Source organism: Argopecten irradians, chromosome 4, assembly GCF_041381155.1.
Source record: "Argopecten irradians isolate NY chromosome 4, Ai_NY, whole genome shotgun sequence".
In the NCBI taxonomy this organism is placed as follows: Eukaryota; Metazoa; Mollusca; class Bivalvia; order Pectinida; family Pectinidae; genus Argopecten; species Argopecten irradians.
Window position 1 is genome coordinate 51,484,132 of NC_091137.1, and position 27,858 is coordinate 51,511,989.

Here is a 27,858-nt window from a genome sequence, read left to right on the forward strand (position 1 = left end):
AATCATTTTTTTCAAGTAATTCTATTTCAGTTATTAACTTTTTTTCTCTTTTATCTCTTTCTTTTTTCTTAAATGATGAATGTGAAATAGTTACTCCCCTGATCTCTAAAAGTAAAGTTTCAAAAAACAGTTGATCATCAATACATAATTCAAGGTCAGAATCTGGTATATTTTTAATATCGTTATTATACATATCAGAAGCATATTGTATTTTAGTTTTGTATATTGTATCTTTAACTTTTTGCACATATTCCTGATCATGTAAGAGATCATTGTTGAATTTCCATAGGCCTTTGCCTCTAACAAAATTATTTAGTTTAAGATCTAATGATATAATAGAATGGTCTGATCTGTATCCTGCATGAATGTTTATTTTATCAATTAAATTTAGGAGGTTATCTGAAGTGAGGAAAAAGTCTAATCTAGCCTGTTTTATTGGGTTTTTCTTCCTCCATGTATATCTTTTGTAGTCTGGATTAAAATGTCTAAAAGGATCTATCAAATTACATTCCTCTATTAATTTAAGAACTTGAGTTCGTGCATTAGGGTTATTTACATGTAGATAATTATTTGAATCAATGTCAGGATCTAAAACTAGATTGAAGTCACCACATATAATACAGTTTGAATTGTCAAAAATATTGATCTGTTCATGAATTTTTTTATAGAAGTCTGGATCATCTCTATTCTGACCATATATATATTAATCAATGTAAATCTACTTTTTTCTATAGAAATATCGAGTGCCAGTATGTTACCTTGAGTGTCATTCCACTTATCATAAATATTGAATTCAAAATTGTTGTTAAAAAGAATGCATACCCCCCTCGAGTTGTTTCTATAGGAACTGAAATAACATTTAAAACCCCATTGCTCAATAATTTCTCTTTCTTGTTCTTCTATAAAATGGGTATCTTGGAGACAGAAAATACTTAATTCCCTAAAGTGGCTTTTTAAGAAATTAAAGACATCCATTCTTTTTTCCTTTTGACCTAATCCTCTACAGTTTGCAGATGCTATCCTAATACTTTTTGCCATAATCTAATACATTATAGTAAATATTACACATGTTGTCTGTATAGCAATTGAAAAAATTATTGAAAATGCAAAAGCAACAGTAGTCTGACACCAAGAATAGGTAAAAAAACAAGTAAATGTATATATATATTGAAATTGCCAATCTATTACACAAAGTAAACACTTTATAACATGAAAACAACAACGAACATAGAATCACCAAGACCCATAAACACAAAATCAAATTTGACATCAATAAATCAAGAAATAAAACATTATAACTTGTTCTGACTTTTAGGTGACAGCATTAACCAACGAGGGAAAATTTGTAAGCAAGGTCACAAAGAAAAGGACTTCCAAGGATGAATGTAAGTTTAGCTGGTTAAAATGGAATTGACCTATCGCCACACGATCCTTAACCACGCCCCCAATTATCTTACTTAGATACTGTTGCTACGTCTGCCAAGCTTTCACAAAGATTGCCGCTGCAGCAGTATCACGTAGAACATCGCTTACCGACTTACCATCAGATTTCTCTTTAAATTATCTGAAAGAATTGAAAATAACACTCAAATCAAGGCAACAGGGATTAAGTACTTCAGTGAAGGGTATTTTGAGAATGTTAATCTTTACAAATCAGTTGATATCATCCACGTGTCCGCAAAATGTCATCGGAGTCAACGAAAAACCGAATCGCCGCATAAAATCAACATTGACATTTCTCCGGGGAAGCTGGACCTCTCTCATTGTTCATGTACTGCTGGGTATGTATATATTGTCTTAATTTTATTTTGACTTTTTATTATGAATTCCAAGCCGGCAATTTCTTTCAAACTCAACAGATATATACATTTTTTATGTAGCTTACCGTACATGTTTATAATCATTGTCATTGCAAATATATTCAGTATACGTTTGCGCGATTGTACAGTATTCATGTAAGCTTATCCCAAACATATGCCCAATTAATAGTAAAATCCAAGCATTCTAATTATTAAAGGTTTCCGTGTAACAATGTGTAGAATCTATAGTAAATGTCATTTGAAGGTGCGTATTTTGTTTGTAGCTCGATCGGAAGTTTGCCTTGCATACATGGTATGTAATACGACATAAATATTATACAATGTACGTAGATAGTCAATTTACTGACAAATTGCACAGAAAACCCTTGACCCCAATTATTTACAACTTTATTTGACATCTACCTTGATTGGGGACCGTGATTACAGTATAGCATCCCACTGAGTCGGTATTTGATTAGCGTCAGGTACCAGGACACTTACCTGATTACGATGTTTATTACGGCCATGTGTGATTACTTGTAGACCACCACCCAGCCTTTATTTATATTAGAGCACATATATATTACTTTGTTTTTTATCTTACGCTGAAAATGAGCATAAATAAAATGTTGATTTTAATCGTACATTATGTAATTCTGCTTGTATTTCAAACAGTGCGAGCGGATGTTGTTCCCACGTTGTCGGATTGATTACTGCTTTGACACAATGGCAAATGATGGGTCTGTCGGATGTTCCTGCGGATTTGTCTAGTACATGTTTCCAACAACAATGGTCTATACCAAGAGGATAAAAAATAACACCTGAGGCTGTACCACACATGACTATAATACAACCTAAACCCGACAGAAAACAAGGACCAATTAAAAACACAATCAAAGATTGCCGGTACGCATATGATACATTTTATTAAATGTAACATATCAATACACATATATACATGCATGTACATATATCCCTTGAATATATTTCTCTGACAATATAGCTTGATCTTTTGATTAATTACTCATTACTTGTATATAACTTTTATTCAATGACAATTATGGTAACAAAAAAATAGAAAGACATATTGTTTTTTTACACATTTTAGAAACAATTTTACTATGAATTTTACAAAATTTGCCATATTACTTTTACAGGAAAATCAAGGTTGAGGAAAAAGATATTGAACACCTGAAATCACTGATGAACTTCCCTATCAGTTACGTAGCAGTGAAACCAACTAGGATTGTAGATACACATTTTTGCCATTCTGCAAAATTACAGAAATTGCTTTTCCAGTCATCATGTGCTCTTACAAAATGTCTGTATAATGTGACAAATATTATAATACATATATATAGTCAGTTTAAACTGGTTACAAGCGTAAAAACTCTCCATGCTGTGAAGCTCTGTTTGCATATTGAATACTCGGATTGGTATACCATAGAACAACAAACAGTGATTTGAGTGGCGATCATTGGCTCACTTCTTTATCAAAGTGGCCACATTTATTAAAATTTTCTTTTAAAAACATATACATCAAAATTATCATTTAACAATCTTACATCAGACATAAAAGACCAATTTTACATAAAAGTAAATATGCAAAGGTGAGCGGAATATCCGCCATCTTCCTTCTGACATAAAAAACCACAATGTTTTCATAAAGTAAATATGAAAGGATGAGCAGAATATCTGCCTATTTGAAACCAATATATACGCTTAAACAAAAAACAAATGAGACATCAAATAGGGAGGAGAGGGAGGGTAAGCACAATACGATGAAATCAAATGTGATACAATGTTGAGTGTCAAACAAAGATGGCGATCGTTGAAAATTTTTTCTTCTTGTGACATGATGTCTGTGGTATTGACCAATGAAAATTGACCTTTAACTTATGACCCGGATGTTGATACCATATATGGCATGCAGAGAGCGCGAAAATTCAAACTAGTTAATTATATATGTATAGGTGGTATGCAGTTTACAAAAATACGTTTGTTATTACAAACTTCAATTTAGGTCAAGTTGGTGTTGGCAGCGGACTAAGTACACATGTAAGCTTTACAAAACATAACGTCAAATGTAAATCAACCACACATTGTTTTAATTCATTCCTTGTCTTGTATACAGGGCATAAAGAAATTAGTAAGGAATGAACACACATACCAAATCTGATTTATAACTGTATGAAGACTGAGCTGGACTTGCCCAGATAAAATTTTGAAACGTTTGATTCGGGCTATTGCCCTATCCACGTGCACGCGATGTGCTGCAATTTTTTTTGGTAAGCAAAGCATCACTTTGGCTCATCTGTACACCTGCACGGGCAGAAGGTGGAATGTTTAGCTTTAGGCCACATTCAGTGACATCTGACTCTATATTAAAGCCCTTGTCAGCCATTATACCATCTCCTTCATTCAGGAATCCTATTTCTACCAAATCTTTTAACATTTTCTTGCAACCAGATTCCTCAAATATTGCCTTGTCTGATATCGCACCAGAAAATAGCATAGATGAGAAAATGAAGGAACCCCTTGGGTCACAGGCTACAAGACCTTTTAAAGTATTTGTGATTGTGCTTTCAAGGAGGATGGTTTGCATATTTTTATTTCTGTACAATCCATAATAGCAAATGTTGTAGGAAACTCCTCAGCAAACTTGCTAGGCATCATCCTTAATATTGTATCCCTTGGTGGCCAAATTGAGACTTCCCCAAATCTGAGATACATGTAATTTACCCACTGGGTAAATATCACCCCAACAGTTTGCTTGCTTAGTCCAAATCTGTATCCTAGATCTGCGTAATCAAAGTTGTGTCGCAGTTTCATGAGAGACAACAGTAGTTGGTTGCATATTTCAATAGCCATTATTTCCTTTATCCTATTTTTGGGGAATGTAATAGGTATGGCTTCATCATCAGGGATAAGGAACTTTTGGATGCCGCGGAACTGTTCTGGTGTAAATCCTGTGTAATATTTCAACCTTGTAGGATTGCATGGTTATCAAACTCCGAACGTCAAAGTTTTCTGTGTGATCTGTCTGATTTGCCGCGTCCACAACTGCACCTTTCCTTTTCTCATTTTCTGTATCCAAAATTAAGATGGACAGCTCTCTTTTCAATCTTTCGTTTTCACAAGTAATACCCATGAACTCTAAAGGGTCAGTATCTGAAATTAAAAGACAAATAAAGTATAAATGTGCATTTTAAAGTTTTCAGGCAAAATTCTATGAAGCAAAACATGTGCCTTCTGTAGATACAGTATGCGGAGATCTGCCTTTTCCAAAGAAAGCACTTATACATTTACCAGAGGAATACCACCCCCTCCCTGCAGATATCGTAATATCGCAAGAAAAAGCTCAGGAATTAGAGGAATGTACCCGGGATCAGGCACAGTGTCCACAATGGTTTGAGGCTCGGCAAACAAGGATAACAGCATCAAAATTCCATGAGGTTATGCACAGAAAAACAATCTCTGACAAATATTTAAGCAGGTTACTTTTTAACAAAAATCAAAGCTGTGCCGCCATGGGGTATGGAAAAAGAAAAGAAAAAAATGCGCGGAAAGCTTATGTAGCAAAGGCTGGTAATCACGTACATGATTGTGGACTTCTAATAAATCCAGCATTTCCACATTTAGGGGCTACACCAGACGGGAAAGTTTGTGAAAATGGCAAGACCGGCATTTTAGAAATTAAATGTCCATTCAGTGCCAGGCAAATGAAAATAGAAGAGGCAGAAACTTCTGTTTGGAAGAAAGAGAATCATGTGTGAAACTTAGGGAAACCCACTCCTATTACACACAAGTGCAAGGACAGTTGCTAGTAACAGGTGCTGAGTTTTGTGACTTTGTTGTATTCACACCAAAGGAAACATTTATAGAGAGAATTAAACCAAACGAAAAGTGTATGAGCGATATTCTCTCCAAACTTGCTGAGATTTATTTTGAACATGTTCGGCCTTTCTTGGCCATAAATAAATGTTGAAAATGTATACATACATGGACTTTCAGTCTGACTGGCATTTTCTTGTGTTTTCTTTACATCAGGTGGTAAATCATCCTCTGCAGGTGTCTCACATGTCGCACTTAATTAAAGAAAACATCTCATTGTAATTAATATGAAATGAAAATGCTTTTACTTTATAGATTCATGTATATATACATAGCATGGATTTTATTCTAAGTCCTTCAAATGTTTCCTGAAGTCCTTGCACTTATAGTATGTTTGTTACAGTTACATGATACTATCTCTTTTAAGTTTGAAAAAACGAGATTTAGAACGGTAAAGATGGCCATGATGTCCAGCTGGATATATGATTAATTTAAATTTAATGTTCATTCATTACTGGTCACAGACACAGATGCTAATAATGGATTTGGTGTTTGGTAAACTTCTTTGAACTTTGAAGAGTGATATATGCTGTATTAAGTTGAGAAATAAATGGATAAAAGCATCACTGTTCCGAGTGTTAAAATACCAATTTACATAATTAAATAGGATATATATCAAGCACCTTGATAAAGACGACAGGACAAGCTTTCTCCTTTTCGGTGGCTGTCTAGCAGGACTTGGCAGAGACACGTTTCCGTTTGATGTGTGTTGTATGGGATCAGGAAACGAATCAGTTGGACCCGATTCTCCGTGGAAGTGCTAATGAGAAACGAATAAACAAAAAAAAGTGATTTTCCTACTTAGGCATCGGGAATGTCTGTTTATTTAATTCAAGCACATACATATATATGCATACACACTGTATCTGCAGTCCATGATTATATATTTAACATGTAAGAGACTCACGATATTATAGATGTACAACGTGTATATACCTATACATCCACTCCCCATTACCGATGACAGGTGTTAATGATCATGGTAATTAAAAGTTCATACATCAGGTCAGTTACGTAACACTTCCATTCATAGTCTATATTCATTCACAGGTAGAATAAACGTGTCAAATTTACACGCGATACCTGCTGTTCAAGTCAACCCCTGCCCGGTACATGTAATACCCGTGTCCTTTTTCGTACATGTGTGTTACACATGTTATACCGTCACACATTCTGAAGCTGGGTATCTAGGTAGTTGACATGTAAGCTTATAGTGTATTTAATAGCTCTTTTAAACATATTTTCTATAATTTGGCCGACGGGAAAGAAAGTGTAGAAAGTTTAACGTTGTTTATGCGAGCTCAGAGCGGCAGAGGTATTTAGTAATGTACTTGTAATTGAAGAATTGCGCATTAAATTACAATTTTTTTTAAATATATCAAACAAAAACGCTATATCATCATAACTTACCTTCGAACAAATAAAGGTGTTCTTTGTTACTTTGTTGACGTTGAGCTGATCGTGAGGGCGGTTACATGCCTTGATCCAACGTAGACAACGATCCAAATTACTCTTAGGTTTTGGAAACGGAATAAATTGCACCCCTACTACTCTCTCTGGATACCGGTTATCTGAATTACAAACCCCATAAGCACACCTTTTCCCCATCTTTTTTACCGCAGTTAAACCTTTATTTATACATCATAGCTTTAGCTTACATATGCGTAACAACTGTGCGCTTGGCAGACATAGCAACAGCAGAAATTATCGCAGCCGCGTACAGCTATAGACAAATTATTTGATTGGTCAATAAAAGATGTGGACTGAGTTTGGCGATCGGTCAATTGGTTATGTGTAGTTTTTAGCTCATGTACCCAAAGCTTATGCAGTGGTGTCTGTCATCTGGCCAGCTGTCCGCCATCAACCTTTCTATTTAAACAACTTATAAGATTTAATCTTATGTTTGTAAGATGTCATCTTATGTTTGTAAGATTTAATCTTATGTTTGTAAGATGTAATCTTATGTTTGTAAGATGTAATCTTATGTTTGTAAAATGTAATCTCAGGTTTGTAAAATGTAATCTTATGTTTCTAAGATGTAATCTTATGTTTCTAAGATGTCATCTTATGTTTGTAAAATGTAATCTTATGTTTGTAAAATGTAATCTTATGTTTGTAAAATGTAATCTATGTTTAAGATGTAATCTTATGTTTGTAGGATGTAATCTTATGTTTTAAAAATAATAATTATAATCTTATGTTTGTAAGATGACTCCAACCGTCCGCCACTGTACCAAGTCCCCCGAAGAGAAAGTACAGTGTTAGAAGAAAAAACACCTGTAACTGTTCAAACAAGGAAGAAAAAATCTCTTACTGGGACAGAGATTAGGTCAAGGGCGCTCAGTGCTAAGGTAAAAGGTTTATAAGCTACATGGCTCGGGTAAAAAATAATTAGACTTCCTCACATGTATGTAGTCATATAGCGGGACCTTTCCTCACATGTATGTAGTCATATAGCGCGACCCTTCCTCACTTGTATGTAGTCATATAGCGCGACCCTTCCTCACATGTATGTAGTCATATAGCGGGACCCTTCCTCACATGTATGTTGTCATATTATTATATAGCGGGACCCTTCCTCACATGTATGTAGTCATATAATGGGACCCTTCCTCACATGTATGTGTCATATAGCGGGACCCTTCCTCACATGTATGTATTATATAGCGGGACCCTTCCTCACATGTATGTAGTCATATAATGGGACCCTTCCTCACTGTATGTAGTCATAGCGCGACCCTTCCTCACATGTATGTAGTCATATAGCGGGACCCTTCCTCACATGTATGTTGTCATATTATTATATAGCGGGACCCTTCCTCACATGTATGTAGTCATATAATGGGACCCTTCCTCACATGTATGTAGTCATATAGCGGGACCCTTCCTCACATGTATGTTGTCATATTATTATATAGCGCGACCCTTCCTCACATAGCGCGACCCTTCCTCACATGTATGTAGTCATATAATGGGACCCTTCCTCACTTGTATGTAGTCATATAGCGGGACCCTTCCTCACATGTATGTAGTCATATTATTATATAGCGGGACCCTTCCTCACATGTATGTAGTCATATAATGGGACCCTTCCTCACATGTATGTTGTCATATTATTATATAGCGGGACCCTTCCTCACATGTATGTAGTCATATAATGGGACCCTTCCTCACATGTATGTAGTCATATACTGGGACCCTTCCTCACTTGTATGTAGTGATATAGCGGGACCCTTCCTCACATGTATGTAGTCATATAGTGGGACCCTTCCTCACATGTATGTAGTCATATAGCGGGACCCTTCCTCACATGTATGTAGTCATATAGCGCGACCCTTCCTCACTTGTATGTAGTCATATAGCGCGACCCTTCCTCACATGTATGTAGTCATATAGCTGGACCCTTCCTCACTTGTATGTAGTCATATAGCGCAACCCTTCCTCACTTATTAGTTTTCTATTTACCCTTCTAGGTTTATAGCTTAATGTATTTTCTTTTTGGGAGATAAACATGCCTTCATGAAATCAATTATTTTTTATCTGAATTTTCAGAGGTCAAATACACCCGGTAAAGAACACACAAAAACTGCTGGGGACACTCGCGACACACAGACTCGCCCAAGTTCAGGTAAAGAAGACTACAGGTTTTTGTTATTAGGTTACCTGAGACAAAGTCTTAAGTAACCTATTCTAATCACCTTTTGTCCGTCATCCTCCGTCATGTGTTCGTAAACAATTTACATTTTCGACTTCTTCTCCAAAATACTCATAGATTGAAAGGCCCTCTACAATATTTGTGGTCCTTGGGTCTCAGATTTTCTCCAGCTGAGAGGGTCAAAGTTACTTTTGTTTACATAGGTAGCAGAGTACGGTAGATTTGAAAAAATCTTCAAAATAAAGTGCAGGCTTAAATTATGTACACACATACAAAAGTATAATTATATATTTTTAATCTACAAAAATGATCTCTATAAAACTACATGTGTGAAATATCAACAGTATGTAGGTTGATCTCTATAAAACTACATGTGTGAAATATTAGCAGTATGTAGTTTGATTTCTATAAATCTACACCTGTGAAATAATAACAGTATGTAGGTTGATTTCTATAAAACTACACGTGTGAAATATAAAAAGCATGTAGATTGATATCTATAAAACTATTAGTGTGAAATATAAACAGTATGTAGATTGATCTCTATAAAGCTACACGTGTGAAATATAAACAGTATGTAGGTTGATCTCTATAAAACTATACACCTGTGAAATATAAACAGTATGTAGGTTGATCTCTATAAAACTACATGTGTGAAATATTAACAGTATGTAGGTTGATCTCTATAAATCTACATGGTGTGAAATATAAACAGTATGTAGGTTGATCTCTATAAAACTATATGTGTGAAATATTAACAGTAGTTAGGTTGATCTCTATAAAACTACATGTGTGAAATATTAACAGTTTGTAGGTTGATCTCTATCAAACTACATGTGTGAAATATAAACAGTATGTAGGTTGATCTCTATAAAACTACATGTGTGAAATATTAACAGTATGTAGGTTGATCTCTATAAATCTACATGTGTACAAATATAAACAGTATGTAGGTTTTATCTCTATAAAACTATATGGTGTGAAATATTAACAGTATGTAGGTTGATCTCTATCAAATTACATGTGCGAAATATAAACAGTTTGTAGGTTGATCTCTATAAAACTATATGGTGTGAAATATAAACAGTATGTAGGTTGATCTCTATAAAACTATTTAGTGTGAAATATAAACAGTACCGGGTATTTAGGTTGATTTCTATAAATCTACATGTGTGAAATATTAACAGTATGTAGGTTAATCTCTATAAAACTACATGTGTGAAATATAAACAGTATGTAGGTTGATCTCTATAAAACTACATATGTGAAATATAAACAGTATGTAGGTTGATCTCTATAAAACTACATATGTGAAATATAAACAGTATGTAGGTTGATCTCTATAAAACTACATGTGTGAAATATAAACAGTATGTAGGTTGATCTCTATAAAACTACACCTGTGAAATATAAACAGTATGTAGGTTGATCTCTATAAAACTACATGTGTGAAATATAACCAGTATGTAGGTTGATCTCTATAAAACTACACCTGTGAAATATAAACAGTATGTAGGTTGATCTCTATAAATCTACATGGTGTGAAATATTAACAGTATGTAGATTGATCTCTATAAAACTACATGTGTGAAATATAAACAGTATGTAGGTTGATTTCTATAAATCTACATGTGTGAAATATTAACAGTATGTAGGTTGATCTCTATAAAACTACATGGTGTGAAATATAAACAGTATGTAGCTTGATCTCTATATAACTATATAGTGTGAAATATAAACAGTATGTAGGTTGATCTCTGTAAAATTATATAGTGTGAAATATAAACAGTATATAGATTGATCTCTATAAAACTACACGTGTGAAATATAAACAGTATGTAGGCTGATCTCTATAAAACTACACCTGTGAAATATAAACTGTATGTAGGTTGATATCTATAAAACTACATGTGTGAAATATTAACAGTATGTAGGTTGATCTCTATTAAACTATTTGGTGTGAAATATAAACAGTATGTAGGTTGATCTCTTTAAAACTATATGGTGTGAAATATAACTATTTAGTGTAAAATATAAACAGTATGTAGGTTCATTTCTATAAATCTGCATTTGTGAAATATTAACGGTATGTAGGTTGATATCTATAAAACTATTTGGTGTGAAATATAAACAGTATGTAGGTTGATCTCTATAAAACTACACGTGTGAAATATAAACAGTATGTAGGTTGCTTTCTATAAATCTACACGTGTGAAATATTAACAGTATGTAGGTTGATTTCTTTAAATCTGCATCTGTGAAATATTAACAGTATGTAGGTTGATCTCTATAAAACTACATGTGTGAAATTTTAACAGTATGTAGGTTGATCTCTATAAAACTACACGTGTGAAATATTAACAGTATGTAGGTTGATCTCTATAAAACTACATGTTTGAAATATAAACAGTATGTAGGTTGATCTCTATAAAACTACATGGTGTGAAATGAAGTAAGGTTTAGTATGTGTTGTTGTTTCAGTTCCTGTGCAAATTTATCAGGACCATTTTGGTACATGCAGCATTTTTCCCATTTTTCTCTCTAGGAGTGCCTTTTTCACGAACAGTAACACTTTGCTATATTCAGATTAATATGTGATGGTGTCTGTCAGGACTATTGACTACAATCTTTTGCCTTTGTTGGAATCTGGCTATTTTTCTGCTTGGTCAGGGTTCTTAACTACTAAAGGTTGCTTGTTAAATACCTGTTTTATATTGTACTTAAATCAATCTCTTTGACTTTAACCTCTTAAAATGGTCAAGGCTGAAAAAAACCAAATTTCTTCCCAATAACTTACTTACATTTAAACTTTTGAACTATAAAAATTATGAAACTTGTAAATACTTTTCATTAGTGGTCAATGTGAAAAATCATAACAAATAAAAATCTGTATTATTAATTTCTTGTGACTTTACAATTTTTCATTAATCACATCTATCATCCAATAAATGGGAAAATGGGTGGGGAGTGTCTTATTTTCAGACATGCCCCTAAATTCTGGAAATTTGTTAAAATATATAGGAATCTTATTTGCGGAAGGGGTGTTATTTGCGATGAAATATGGTATTTAAATAAATTATTTATTTTTGTAAGAAGATATTTATCTCATTTACTGAAAGCTGTTTTTTCTCCTTCTGCTGAAAACTAAGGGGACTAAAGTGTTTGTCCCCCTCTGTCTGTCTGTCTGTCTGTCTGCCTGTTGTCCTGATTTGGTTTCCAGATGATAACTTGAGAACTGATTGATGGATTTTGATCAAACTTCACACAATGGTAGCATGACAAAGCACAGCTTGCGATTGAATTTGGGGTCAAACGTCAACTACAGGTCGGACACTATAGCAATAGGTGGACAGGGTGACCATAGCAATAGGCTGGAGGAGGTTATCGTAGCAATAAGCAGGACAGGGTCACCCTAGCAATAGACTGGACAGGGTCACCATACCAATAGGCTGGACAGGGTCACCATAGCAATAGGCTGGACAGGGTCACCATAGCAATAGGCTGGACAGGGTCACCGTACCAATAGGCTGGACAGGGTCACCCTAGCAATAGGCTGGACAGGGTCACCCTAGCAATAGGCTGGACAGGGTCACCCTAGCAATAGGCTGGACAGGGTCACCATACCAATAGGCTGGACAGGGTCACCATAGCAATAGGCTGGACAGGGTCACCGTAGCAATAGGCTGGACAGGGTCACCGTAGCAATAGGCTGGAGGGGTCACCATAGCAATAGGCTGGAGAGGTCACAAAAGCAATAGGCTGGAGGAGGTCACCATAGCAATAGGCTGGAGGGTGTCACAATAGCAATAGGCTAGAAGGGGTCACCATAGCAATAGGCTGGAGGGGTCACCATAACAATAGACTGGAGGGGGTCACCATAACAACAGGCTGGAGGGGGTCACCATAGCAATAGGCTGGAGGGGGTCACCATAACAATAGGCTGGAGGGGGTCACCATAGCAATAGACTGGAGGGGGTCACCATAACAATAGGCTGGAGGGGGTCACCATAGCAATAGGCTGTAGGGGGTCACCATAGCAATAGGCTGGAGAGGGTCACCATAGCAATAAGCAGGACAGGGTCACCATAGCAATAGGCTGGAGGGGGTCACCATAACAAAAGGCTGGAGGGGGTCACCATAACAATAGGCTGGAGGGGGTCACCATAGCAATAAGCAGGACAGGGTCACCATAGCAATAGGCTGGAGGGGGTCACCATAGCAATAGGCTGGAGGGGGTCACCATAACAATAGACTGGAGGGGGTCACCATAACAATAGGCTGGAGGGGGTCACCATAGCAATAGGCTGGAGGGGGTCACCATAGCAATAGGCTGGAGGGGGTCACCATAACAATAGGCTGGAGGGGGTCACCATAACAATAGACTGGAGGGGGTCACCATAATAATAGGCTGGAGGGGGTCACCATAGCAATAAGCAGGACAGGGTCACCATAGCAATAGGCTGGAGAGGGTCACCATAACAAAAGGCTGGAGGGGGTCACCATAACAATAGGCTGGAGGGGGTCACCATAGCAATAAGCAGGACAGGGTCACCATAGCAATAGGCTGGAGGGGGTCACCATAACAAAAGGCTGGAGGGGGTCACCATAACAATAGGCTGGAGGGGGTCACCATAGCAATAAGCAGGACAGGGTCACCATAGCAATAGGCTGGAGGGGGTCACCATAACAAAAGGCTGGAGGGGGTCACCATAGCAATATGCTGGAGGGGGTCACCATAGCAATAAGCAGGACAGGGTCACCATAGCAATAGGCTGGAGGGGGTCACCATAACAAAAGGCTGGAGGGGGTCACCATAACAATAGGCTGGAGGGGGTCAGCATAGCAATAAGCAGGACAGGGTCACCATAGCAATAGGCTGGAGGGGGTCACCATAACAAAAGGCTGGAGGGGGTCACCATAACAATAGGCTGGAGGGGGTCACCATAGCAATAAGCAGGACAGGGTCACCATAGCAATAGGCTAGAGGGGGTCACCATAACAAAAGGCTGGAGGGGGTCACCATAGCAATATGCTGGAGGGAGTCACCATAGCAATAAGCAGGACAGGGTCACCATAGCAATAGGCTGGAGGGGGTCACCAAAACAATAAGCTGGAGGGGGTCACCATAACAATAGACTGGAGGGGGTCACCATAACAATAGGCTGGAGGGGGTCACCATAGCAATAGGCTGGAGGGGGTCACCATAACAATAGACTGGAGGGGGTCACCATAACAATAGGCTGGAGGGGGTCACCATAACAATAGGCTGGAGGGGGTCACCATAGCAATAGGCTGGAGGGGGTCACCATAGCAATAGGCTGGAGGGGGTCACCATAACAATAGGCTGGAGGGGTCACCATAGCAATAGGCTGGAGGGGGTCACCATAGCAATAGGCTGGAGGGGGTCACCATAGCAATAGGCTGGAGGGGGTCACCATAACAATAGGCTGGAGGGGGTCACCATAGCAATAGACTGGAGGGGGTCACCATAACAATAGGCTGGAGGGGGTCACCATAACAATAGGCTGGAGGGGGTCACCATAGCAATAGGCTGGAGGGGGTCACCATAATAATAGGCTGGAGGGGGTCACCATAGCAATAGGCTGGAGGGGGTCACCATAACAATAGACTGGAGGGGGTCACCATAACAATAGGCTGGAGGGGGTCACCATAGCAATAGGCTGGAGGGGGTCACCATAGCAATAGGCTGGAGGGGGTCACCATAGCAATAGGCTGGAGGGGGTCACCATAACAATAGGCTGGAGGGGGTCACCATAACAATAGGCTGGAGGGGGTCACCATAGCAATAGGCTGGAGGGGTCACCATAGCAATAGCTGGAAGGGTCACCATACAATAGGCTGGAGGGGGTCACCATAAGCAATAGGCTGGAGGGGGTCACCATAGCAATAGGCTGGAGGGGTCACCATAGCAATAGGCTGGAGGGGGTCACCATAGCAATAGGCTGGAGGGGGTCACCATAACAATAGGCTGGAGGGGGTCACCATAGCAATAGGCTGGAGGGGTCACCATAACAATAGGCTGGAGGGGGTCACCATAACAATAGGCTGGAGGGGGTCACCATAGCAATAAGCAGGACAGGGTCACCATAGCAATAGGCTGGAGGGGTCACCATAACAAAAGGCTGGAGGGGGTCACCATAACAATAGGCTGGAGGGGGTCACCATAGCAATAAGCAGGACAGGGTCACCATAGCAATAGGCTGGAGGGGGTCACCATAACAAAAGGCTGGAGGGGGGTCACCATAACAATAGGCTGGAGGGGGTCACCATAGCAATAAGCAGGACAGGGGTCACCATAGCAATAGGCTGGAGGGGGTCACCATAACAAAAGGCTGGAGGGGGTCACCATAGCAATATGCTGGAGGGGGTCACCATAGCAATAAGCAGGACAGGGTCACCATAGCAATAGGCTGGAGGGGGTCACCATAACAAAAGGCTGGAGGGGGTCACCATAACAATAGGCTGGAGGGGGTCACCATAGCAATAGGCTGGAGGGGGTCACCATAGCAATAGGCTGGAGGGGGTCACCATAACAATAGGCTGGAGGGGGTCACCATAGCAATAGGCTGGAGGGGTCACCATAGCAATAGCTGGAGGGGGTCACCATAGCAATAGGCTGGAGGGGGTCACCATAACAAAAGACTGGAGGGGGTCACCATAACAATAGGCTGGAGGGGGTCACCATAGCAATAGGCTGGAGGGGGTCACCATAGCAATAGGCTGGAGGGGGTCACCATAACAATAGGCTGGAGGGGGTCACCATAGCAATAGGCTGGAGGGGGTCACCATACAATAGGCTGGAGGGGGTCACCATAGCAATAGGCTGGAGGGGGTCACCATAGCAATAGGCTGGAGGGGGTCACCATAGCAATAGGCTGGAGGGGGTCACCATAACAATAGGCTGGAGGGGTCACCATAGCAATAGGCTGGAGGGGGTCACCATAGCAATAGGCTGGAGGGGGTCACCATAGCAATAGGCTGGAGGGGGTCACCATAACAATAGGCTGGAGGGGGTCACCATAGCAATAGGCTGGAGAGGTCACAAAACCAATAGGCTGGAGGGGTCACCATAGCAATAGGCTGGAGAGGTCACAAATAGCAATAGGCTGGATGAAGGGTCACCATAGCAATAGGCTGGAGGGGGTCACCATAGCAATAGGCTGGAGGGGGTCACCATAACAATAGACTGAAGGGGGTCACCATAACAATAGGCTGGAGGGGTCACCATAGCAATAGGCTGGACAGGGTCACCATAGCAATAGGCTGGAGAGGTCACAAAAACAATAGGCTGGAGGGGGTCACCATAGCAATAGGCTGGAGAGGTCACCATACCAATAGGCTGGAGGGGGTCACCATAGCAATAGGCTGGAGGGGGTCACCATAACAATAGGCTGGAGGGGGTCACCATAGCAATAGGCTGGAGGGGGTCACCATAACAATAGGCTGGAGGGGGTCACCATAGCAATAGGCTGGAGGGGTCACCATAGCAATAGGCTGGAGGGGGTCACCATAGCAATAGGCTGGAGGGGTCACCATAGCAATAGGCTGGAGGGGGTCACCATAGCAATAGGCTGGAGGGGGTCACCATAACAATAGGCTGGAGGAGGTCACCATAGCAATAGACTGGAGGGGGTCACCATAACAATAGACTGGAGGGGGTCACCATAGCAATAGGCTGGAGGGGGTCACCATAGCAATAGGCTGGAGGGGGTCACCATAACAATAGGCTGGAGGGGGTCACCATAGCAATAGCTGGAGGGGGTCACCATAGCAATAGCTGGAGGGGGTCACCATAACAATAGGCTGGAGGGGGTCACCATAACAATAGGCTGGAGGGGGTCACCATAAGCAATAGGCTGGAGGGGGTCACCATAGCAATAGGCTGGAGGGGGTCACCATAGCAATAGGCTGGAGGGGGTCACCATAACAATAGCTGGAGGGGGTCACCATAACAATAGGCTGGAGGGGGTCACCATAACAATAGGCTGGACAGGGTCACCATAGCAATAGGCTGGAGAGGTCACAATAGCAATAGGCTGGAGGGGGTCACCATAGCAATAGGCTGGAGGGGGTCACCATAGCAATAGGCTGGAGGGGGTCACCATAACAATAGGCTGGAGGGGGGTCACCATAGCAATAGGCTGGAGGGGGTCACCAAAACAATAGGCTGGAGGGGGTCACCATAGCAATAGGCTGGACAAGGTGAGGGGGTCACCATAGCAATAGGCTGGAGGGGGTCACCATAACAATAGACTGGAGGGGGTCACCATAACAATAGGCTGGAGGGGGTCACCATAACAATAGGCTGGAGGGGGTCACCAAACAATAGGCTGGAGGGGGTCACCATAGCAATAGGCTGGAGGGGGTCACCATAACAATAGGCTGGAGGGGGTCACCATAGCAATAGGCTAGAGGGGGTCACCATAGCAATAGACTGGAGGGGGTCACCATAACAATAGGCTGGAGGGGGTCACCATAGCAATAGGCTGGAGGGGGTCACCATAGCAATAGGCTGGACAGGGGTCACCATAGCAATAGGCTGGAGGGGTCACCATAACAATAGGCTGGAGGGGGTCACCATAACAATAGGCTGGAGGGGGTCACCATAACAATAGCTGGAGGGGGTCACCATAGCAATAGGCTGGAGGGGGTCACCATAGCAATAGGCTGGAGGGGTCACCATAGCAATAGGCTGGAGGGGGTCACCATAGCAATAGGCTGGAGGGGTCACCATAGCAATAGGCTGGAGGGGGTCACCATAGCAATAGGCTGGAGGGGGTCACCATAGCAATAGACTGGAGGGGGTCACCATAGCAATAGGCTGGAGGGGTCACCATAACAATAGGCTGGAGGGGGTCACCATAAATAATAGGCTGGAGGGGGGTCACCATAGCAATAGGCTGGAGGGTCACCATAGCAATAGGCTGGAGGGGTCACCATAACAATAGGCTGGAGGGGGTCACCATAACAATAGGCTGGAGGGGGTCACCATAGCAATAGGCTGGAGGGGTCACCATAGCAATAGGCTGGAGGGGGTCACCATAACAATAGGCTGGAGGGGGTCACCATAACAATAGGCTGGAGGGGGTCACCATAGCAATAGGCTGGAGGGGGTCACCATAGCAATAGGCTGGAGGGGGTCACCATAACAAAAGGCTGGAGGGGGTCACCATAGCAATAGGCTGGAGGGGGTCACCATAGCAATAGGCTGGACAGGGTCACCATAGCAATAGGCTGGAGGGGTCACCATAACAATAGACTAGAGGAGGTCACCATAACAATAGGCTGGAGGGGTCACCATAGCAATAGGCAGGAGGGGGTCACCATAGCAATAGGCTGGAGGGGGTCACCATAATAATACGCTGGAGGGGGTCACCATAACAATAGGCTGGAGGGGGTCACCATAGCAATAGGCTGGAGGGGGTCACCATAGCAATAGGCTGGAGGGGGTCACCATAGCAATAGGCTGGAGGGGGTCACCATAACAATAGGCTGGAGGGGGTCACCATAGCAATAGGCTGGAGGGGGTCACCATAGCAATAGGCTGGAGGGGGTCACCATAACAATAGGCTGGAGGGGGTCACCATAACAATAGGCTGGAGGGGGTCACCATAACAATAGGCTGGAGGGGGTCACCATAGCAATAGGCTGGAGGGGGTCACCATAGCAATAGGCTGGAGGGGGTCACCATAGCAATAGGCTGGAGGGGGTCACCATAGCAATAGGCTGGAGGGGGTCACCATAGCAATAGGCTGGAGGGGGTCACCATAATAATAGACTGGAGGGGGTCACCATAACAATAGGCTGGAGGGGGTCACCATAACAATAGGCTGGAGGGGGTCACCATAGCAATAGGCTGGAGGGGGTCACCATAGCAATAGGCTGGAGGGGGTCACCATAGCAATAGGCTGGAGGGGGTCACCATAGCAATAGGCTAGGTCACCATGCAATAGGCTGGAGGGGTCACAAAACAATAGGCTGGAGGGGGTCACCATAGCAATAGGCTGGAGGGGTCACCATAAGCAATAGGCTGGAGGGGTCACCATAGCAATAGGCTGGAGGGGGTCACCATAGCAATAGGCTGGAGGGGGTCACCATAACAATAGGCTGGAAGGGGGTCACCATAACAATAGGCTGGAGGGGGTCACCATAGCAATAGGCTGGACAGGGTCACCATAGCAATAGGCTGGAGAGGTCACCATAACAATAGGCTGGAGGGGTCACCATAGCAATAGGCTGGAGAGGTCACCATACCAATAGGCTGGAGGGGGTCACCATAGCAATAGGCTGGAGGGGGTCACCATAATAATAGACTGGAGAGGGTCACCATAACAATAGGCTGGAGGGGGTCACCATAGCAATAGGCTGGAGGGGGTCACCATAGCAATAGGCTGGAGGGGGTCACCATAGCAATAGACTGGAGGGGGTCACCATAACAATAGGCTGGAGGGGGTCACCATAACAATAGGCTGGAGGGGGTCACCATAGCAATAGGCTGGAGGGGGTCACCATAGCAATAGACTGGAGGGGGTCACCATAACAATAGGCTGGAGGGGGTCACCATAGCAATAGGCTGGAGGGGGTCACCATAACAATAGACTGGAGGGGGTCACCATAACAATAGGCTGGAGGGGGTCACCATAACAATAGACTGGAGGGGGTCACCATAACAATAGGCTGGAGGGGGTCACCATAGCAATAGGCTGGAGGGGGTCACCATAGCAATAGGCTGGAGGGGGTCACCATAACAATAGACTGGAGGGGGTCACCATAACAATAGGCTGGAGGGGGTCACCATAACAATAGGCTGGAGGGGGTCACCATAACAATAGGCTGGAGGGGGTCACCATAACAATGGACTTGAGGGGGTCACCATAACAATATGCTTGATGGGGTCACCATAGCAATAGGCTGGAGGGGGTCACCATAGCAATAGGCTGGAGGGGGTCACCATAGCAATAGGCTGGAGGGGGTCACCATAACAATAGACTGGAGGGGGTCACCATAACAATAGGCTGGAGGGGGTCACCATAGCAATAGGCTGGAGGGGGTCACCATAGCAATAGGCTGGAGGGGGTCACCATAACAATAGGCTGGAGGGGGTCACCATAGCAATAGGCTGGAGGGGGTCACCATAACAATAGGCTGGACAGGGTCACCATAGCAATAGGCTGGAGAGGTCACAAAACCAATAGGCTGGAGGGGTCACCATAGCAATAGGCTGGAGAGGTCACAAAAGCAATAGGCTGGATGAGGTCACCATAGCAATAGGCTAGAGGGGGTCACCATAGCAATAGGCTGGAGGGGGTCACCATAACAATAGACTGAAGGGGGTCACCATAACAATAGACTGAAGGGGGTCACCATAACAATAGGCTGGACAGGGTCACCATAGCAATAGGCTGGAGAGGTCACAAAACCAATAGGCTGGAGGGGGTCACCATAGCAATAGGCTGGAGGGGGTCACCATAGCAATAGGCTGGAGAGGTCACCATACCAATAGGCTGGAGGGGGTCACCATAGCATATAGACTGGAGGGGGTCACCATAACAATAGGCTGGAGGGGGTCACCATAACAATAGGCTGGAGGGGGTCACCATAGCAATAGGCTGGAGGGGTCACCATAGCAATAGGCTGGAGGGGGTCACCATAACAATAGGCTGGAGGGGGTCACCATAGCAATAGGCTGGAGGGGGTCACCATAGCAATAGGCTGGAGGGGGTCACCATAACAATAGACTGGAGGAGGTCACCATAACAATAGGCTGGAGGGGGTCACCATAGCAATAGGCTGGAGGGGGTCACCATAATAATAGACTGGAGGAGGTCACCATAACAATAGGCTGGAGGGGGTCACAATAGCAATAGGCTGGAGGGGTCACCATAACAATAGACTGGGAGGGGGTCACCATAACAATAGGCTGGAGGGGGTCACCATAGCAATAGGCTGGAGGGGGTCACCATAGCAATAGGCTGGAGGGGGTCACCATAACAATAGACTGGAGGGGGTCACCATAACAATAGGCTGGAGGGGGTCACCATAACAATAGGCTGGAGAGGTCACAAAAGCAATAGGCTGGGTGAGGTCACCATAGCAATAGGCTGGAGGGGGTCACCATAACAATAGGCTGGAGGGGGTCACCATAACAATAGGCTGGAGGGGGTCACCATAGCAATAGGCTGGAGGGGGTCACCATAACAATAGGCTGGAGGGGGTCACCATAACAATAGGCTGGAGGGGGTCACCATAACAATAGGCTGGAGGGGGTCACCATAACAATAGGCTGGAGGGGGTCACCATAACAATAGACTGGAGGGGGTCACCATAACAATAGGCTGGAGGGGGTCACCATAGCAATAGGCTGGAGGGGGTCACCATAGCAATAGGCTGGAGGGGGTCACCATAACAATAGGCTGGAGGGGGTCACCATAGCAATAGGCTGGAGGGGGTCACCATAACAATAGGCTGGAGGGGGTCACCATAACAATAGACTGGAGGGGGTCACCATAACAATAGGCTGGAGGGGGTCACCATAGCAATAGGCTGGAGGGGGTCACCATAGCAATAGGCTGGAGGGGGTCACCATAGCAATAGGCTGGAGGGGGTCACCATAACAATAGGCTGGAGGGGGTCACCATAGCAATAGGCTGGAGGGGGTCACCATAAGCAATAGGCTGGAGGGGGTCACCATAGCAATAGGCTGGAGGGGTCACCATAGCAATAGGCTGGAGGGGGTCACCATAGCAATAGCTGAGGCTGGAGAGGGGTCACCATAGCAATAGGCTGGAGGGGGTCACCATAGCAATAGGCTGGAGGGGGTCACCATAGCAATAGGCTGGAGGGGGGTCACCATAGCAATAGGCTGGAGGGGGTCACCATAACAATAGACTGGAGGGGGTCACCATAACAATAGGCTGGAGGGGGTCACCATAGCAATAGGCTGGAGGGGGTCACCATAGCAATAGGCTGGAGGGGGTCACCATAGCAATAGGCTGGAGGGGGTCACCATAAGCAATAGGCTGGAGGGGGTCACCATAGCAATAGGCTGGAGGGGGTCACCATAGCAATAGGCTGGAGGGGGTCACCATAACAATAGGCTGGAGGGGGTCACCATAACAATAGGCTGGAGGGGGTCACCATAGCAATAGGCTGGAGGGGGTCACCATAGCAATAGGCTGGAGGGGGTCACCATAAGCAATAGGCTGGAGGGGGTCACCATAACAATAGGCTGGAGGGGGTCACCATAGCAATAGGCTGGAGGGGGTCACCATAGCAATAGGCTGGAGGGGGTCACCATAACAATAGGCTGGAGGGGGTCACCATAGCAATAGGCTGGAGGGGGTCACCATAGCAATAGGCTGGAGGGGTCACCATAGCAATAGGCTGGAGGGGTCACAATAGCAATAGGCTGAGGGGGGGTCACCATAGCAATAGGCTGGAGGGGGTCACCATAGCAATAGGCTGGAGGGGGTCACCATAACAATAGGCTGGAGGGGGTCACCATAACAATAGGCTGGAGGGGGTCACCATAACAATAGGCTGGAGGGGGTCACCATAGCAATAGGCTGGAGGGGGTCACCATAGCAATAGGCTGGAGGGGGTCACCATAACAATAGGCTGGAGGGGGTCACCATAAACAATAGGCTGGAGGGGGTCACCATAGCAATAGGCTGGAGGGGGTCACCATAACAATAGGCTGGAGGGGGTCACCATAGCAATAGGCTGGAGGGGGTCACCATAACAATAGGCTGGAGGGGGTCACCATAGCAATAGGCTGGAGGGGGTCACCATAACAATAGGCTGGAGGGGGTCACCATAACAATAGGCTGGAGGGGGTCACCATAACAATAGGCTGGAGGGGGTCACCATAGCAATAGGCTGGAGGGGGTCACCATAACAATAGACTGGAGGGGGTCACCATAGCAATAGGCTGGAGGGGTCACCATAACAATAGGCTGGAGGGGGTCACCATAGCAATAGGCTGGAGGGGGTCACCATAACAATAGGCTGGAGGGGGTCACCATAGCAATAGGCTGGAGGGGGTCACCATAGCAATAGGCTGGAGGGGGTCACCATAACAATAGACTGAAGGGGGTCACCATAACAATAGACTGGACAGGGTCACCATAGCAATAGGCTGGAGAGGTCACAAAACCAATAGGCTGGAGGGGGTCATCATAGCAATAGGCTGGAGAGGTCACCATAACAATACACTGGAGAGGGTCACCATAACAATAGGCTGGAGGGGGTCACCATAGCAATAGGCTGGAGGGGGTCACAATAACAATAGACTGAAGGGGGTCACCATAACAATAGGCTGGAGGGGGTCACCATAGCAATAGGCTGGACAGGGTCACCATAGCAATAGGCTGGAGAGGTCACAAAAACAATAGGCTGGAGGGGGTCACCATAGCAATAGGCTGGAGAGGTCACAATACCAATAGGCTGGAGGAGGTCACCATAGCAATAGGCTGGAGGGGGTCACCATAATAATAGACTGGAGAGGGTCACCATAACAATAGGCTGGAGGGGGTCACCATAGCAATAGGCTGGAGGGGGTCACCATAGCAATAGGCTGGAGGGGGTCACCATAGCAATAGGCTGGAGGGGGTCACCATAACAATAGGCTGGACAGGGTCACCATAGCAATAGGCTGGAGAGGTCACAAAACCAATAGGCTGGAGGGGTCACCATAGCAATAGGCTGGAGAGGTCACAAAAGCAATAGGCTGGGTGAGGTCACCATAGCAATAGGCTAGAGGGGGTCACCATAGCAATAGGCTGGAGGGGGTCACCATAACAATAGACTGAAGGGGGTCACCATAACAATAGGCTGGACAGGGTCACCATAGCAATAGGCTGGAGGGGGTCACAAAAACAATAGGCTGGAGGGGGTCACCATAGCAATAGGCTGGAGAGGTCACAATACCAATAGGCTGGAGGAGGTCACCATAGCAATAGGCTGGAGGGGGTCACCATAATAATAGGCTGGAGGGGGTCACCATAACAATAGGCTGGAGGGGGTCACCATAGCAATAGGCTGGAGGGGGTCACCATAGCAATAGGCTGGAGGGGGTCACCATAGCAATAGGCTGGAGGGGGTCACCATAGCAATAGGCTGGAGGGGGTCACCATAACAATAGGCTGGAGGGGGTCACCATAACAATAGACTGGAGGGGGTCACCATAACAATAGGCTGGAGGGGGTCACCATAGCAATAGGCTGGAGGGGGTCACCATAGCAATAGGCTGGAGGGGGTCACCATAACAATAGACTGGAGGGGGTCACCATAACAATAGGCTGGAGGGGGTCACCATAACAATAGACTGGAGGGGGTCACCATAGCAATAGGCTGGAGGGGGTCACCATAGCAATAGGCTGGAGGGGGTCACCATAGCAATAGGCTGGAGGGGGTCACCATAGCAATAGGCTGGAGGGGGTCACCATAACAATAGGCTGGAGGGGGTCACCATAACAATAGGCTGGAGGGGGTCACCATAACAATAGGCTGGAGGGGGTCACCATAACAATAGGCTGGAGGGGGTCACCATAGCAATAGGCTGGAGGGGGTCACCATAGCAATAGGCTGGAGGGGGTCACCATAACAATAGGCTGGAGGGGTCACCATAACAATAGGCTGGAGGGGGGTCACCATAGCAATAGGCTGGAGGGGGTCACCATAACAATAGGCTGGAGGGGGTCACCATAACAATAGGCTGGAGGGGGTCACCATAACAATAGCTGGAGGGGGTCACCATAACAATAGGCTGGAGGGGGTCACCATAACAATATGCTGGAGGGGGTCACCATAGCAATAGGCTGGAGGGGGTCACCATAGCAATAGGCTGGAGGTGGTCACCATAGCAATAGGCTGGAGGGGGTCACCATAACAATAGGCTGGAGGGGGTCACCATAGCAATAGGCTGGAGGGGGTCACCATAGCAATAGGCTGGAGGGGGTCACCATAGCAATAGGCTGGAGGGGGTCACCATAACAATAGGCTGGAGGGGGTCACCATAGCAATAGGCTGGAGGGGGTCACCATAGCAATAGGCTGGAGGGGTCACCATAACAATAGGCTGGAGGGGGTCACCATAGCAATAGGCTGGAGGGGGTCACCATAACAATAGGCTGGAGGGGGTCACCATAACAATAGGCTGGAGGGGGTCACCATAACAATAGGCTGGAGGGGGTCACCATAGCAATAGGCTGGAGGGGGTCACCATAGCAATAGGCTGGAGGGGGTCACCATAACAATAGACTGGAGGGGGTCACCATAACAATAGGCTGGACAGGGTCACCATAGCAATAGGCTGGAGAGGTCACAAAACCAATAGGCTGGAGGGGTCACCATAGCAATAGGCTGGAGAGGTCACAAAACCAATAGGCTGGAGGAGGTCACCATAGCAATAGGCTGGAGGGGGTCACCATAGCAATAGACTGGAGAGGGTCACCATAACAATAGACTGGAGGGGGTCACCATAACAATAGGCTGGACAGGGTCACCATAGCAATAGGCTGGAGAGGTCACCATAACAATAGGCTGGAGGGGGTCACCATAGCAATAGGCTGGAGGGGGTCACCATAACAATAGGCTGGAGGGGGTCACCATAGCAATAGGCTGGAGGAGGGTCACCATAACAATAGGCTGGAGGGGGTCACCATAGCAATAGGCTGGAGGGGGTCACCATAGCAATAGGCATGGAGGGGGTCACCATAGCAATAGGCTGGAGGGGGTCACCATAAATAGGCTGGAGGGGGTCACCATAAACAATAGCTGGAGGGGGTCACATAACAATAGGCTGGAGGGGTCACCATAGCAATAGGCTGGAGGGGGTCACCATAACAATAGGCTGGAGGGGGTCACCATAGCAATAGGCTGGAGGGGTCACCATAGCAATAGGCTGGAGGGGGTCACCATAGCAATAGGCTGGAGGGGGTCACCATAAGCAATAGGCTGGAGGGGGTCACCATAACAATAGACTGGAGGGGGTCACCATAACAATAGGCTGGAGGGGTCACCATAGCAATAGGCTGGAGGGGGTCACCAAAACAATAGGCTGGAGGGGGTCACCATAGCAATAGGCTGGAGGGGTCACCATAGCAATTAGGCTGGAGGGGGTCACCATAGCAATAGGACTGGAGGGGGTCACCATAACAATAGGCTGGAGGGGGTCACCATAACAATAGGCTGGAGGGGGTCACCATAGGCTGGAGGGGGTCAATAGGCTGGAGGGGGTCACCATAGCAATAGGCTGGAGGGGTCACCATAGCAATAGGCTGGAGGGGGTCACCATAACAATAGGCTGGAGGGGGTCACCATAACAATAGGCTGGAGGGGGTCACCATAGCAATAGGCTGGAGGGGGTCACCATAGCAATAGGCAGGAGGGGGTCACCATAGCAATAGGCTGGAGGGGGTCACCATAACAATAGGCTGGAGGGGGTCACCATAACAATAGGCTGGAGGGGGTCACCATAGCAATAAGCAGGAGGGGTCACCATAGCAATAGGCTGGAGGGGTCACCATAACAATAGGCTGGAGGGGGTCACCATAGCAATAGGCTGGAGGGGGTCACCATAGCAATAGGCTGGAGGGGGTCACCATAGCAATAGGCTGGAGGGGGTCACCATAACAATAGACTGGAGGGGGTCACCATAACAATAGGCTGGAGGGGGTCACCATAGCAATAGGACTGGAGGGGGTCACCATAAGCAATAGGCTGGAGGGGGTCACCATAGCAATAGGCTGGAGGGGGTCACCATAACAATAGGCTGGAGGGGGTCACCATAGCAATAGGCTGGAGGGGGTCACCATAGCAATAGGCTGGAGGGGGTCACCATAGCAATAGGCTGGAGGGGGTCACCATAACAATAGGCTGGAGGGGGTCACCATAACAATAGGCTGGAGGGGGTCACCATAACAATAGGCTGGAGGGGGTCACCATAGCAATAGGCTGGAGGGGGTCACCATAACAATAGGCTGGAGGGGGGTCACCATAGCAATAGGCTGGAGGAGGTCACCATAGCAATAGGCTGGAGGGGGTCACCATAGCAATAGGCTGGAGGGGGTCACCATAGCAATAGGCTGGAGGGGGTCACCATAACAATAGGCTGGAGGGGGTCACCATAGCAATAGGCTGGAGGGGGTCACCATAGCAATAGGCTGGAGGGGGTCACCATAGCAATAGACTGGAGGGGGTCACCATAACAATAGGCTGGAGGGGGTCACCATAGCAATAGGCTGGAGGGGGTCACCAAAACAATAGGCTGGAGGGGTCACCATAGCAATAGGCTGGAGGGGTCACCAAACAATAGGCTGGAGGGGTCACCATAACAATAGGCTGGAGGGGTCACCATAGCAATAGGCTGGAGGGGGTCACCATAGCAATAGGCTGGAGGGGGTCACCATAACAATAGACTGGAGGGGGTCACCATAACAATAGGCTGGACAGGGTCACCATAGCAATAGGCTGGAGGGGTCACCATAAC

General features: G+C 45.2%; 1 protein-coding gene and 1 long non-coding RNA gene across 2 annotated transcripts in view; both read left to right on the plus strand.

The window, feature by feature from the left end:
* Window positions 1-27,858, plus strand: part of LOC138322352 (uncharacterized) — a 143,045-nt gene that overhangs the window by 45,718 nt on the left and 69,469 nt on the right. The window contains exons 6-9 of the mRNA XM_069266392.1: window positions 1,316-1,385; window positions 7,902-8,044; window positions 9,246-9,321; window positions 11,830-11,859. Coding sequence (XP_069122493.1) covers window positions 1,316-1,385; window positions 7,902-8,044; window positions 9,246-9,321; window positions 11,830-11,859 — 319 coding nt within the window. The remainder of the gene's footprint in view (window positions 1-1,315; window positions 1,386-7,901; window positions 8,045-9,245; window positions 9,322-11,829; window positions 11,860-27,858) is intronic.
* Window positions 1,515-3,123, plus strand: LOC138321977 (uncharacterized). Its single transcript, XR_011208367.1, has 3 exons — window positions 1,515-1,781; window positions 2,475-2,705; window positions 2,957-3,123. It is a non-coding gene; the product is annotated as an uncharacterized lncRNA (long non-coding RNA).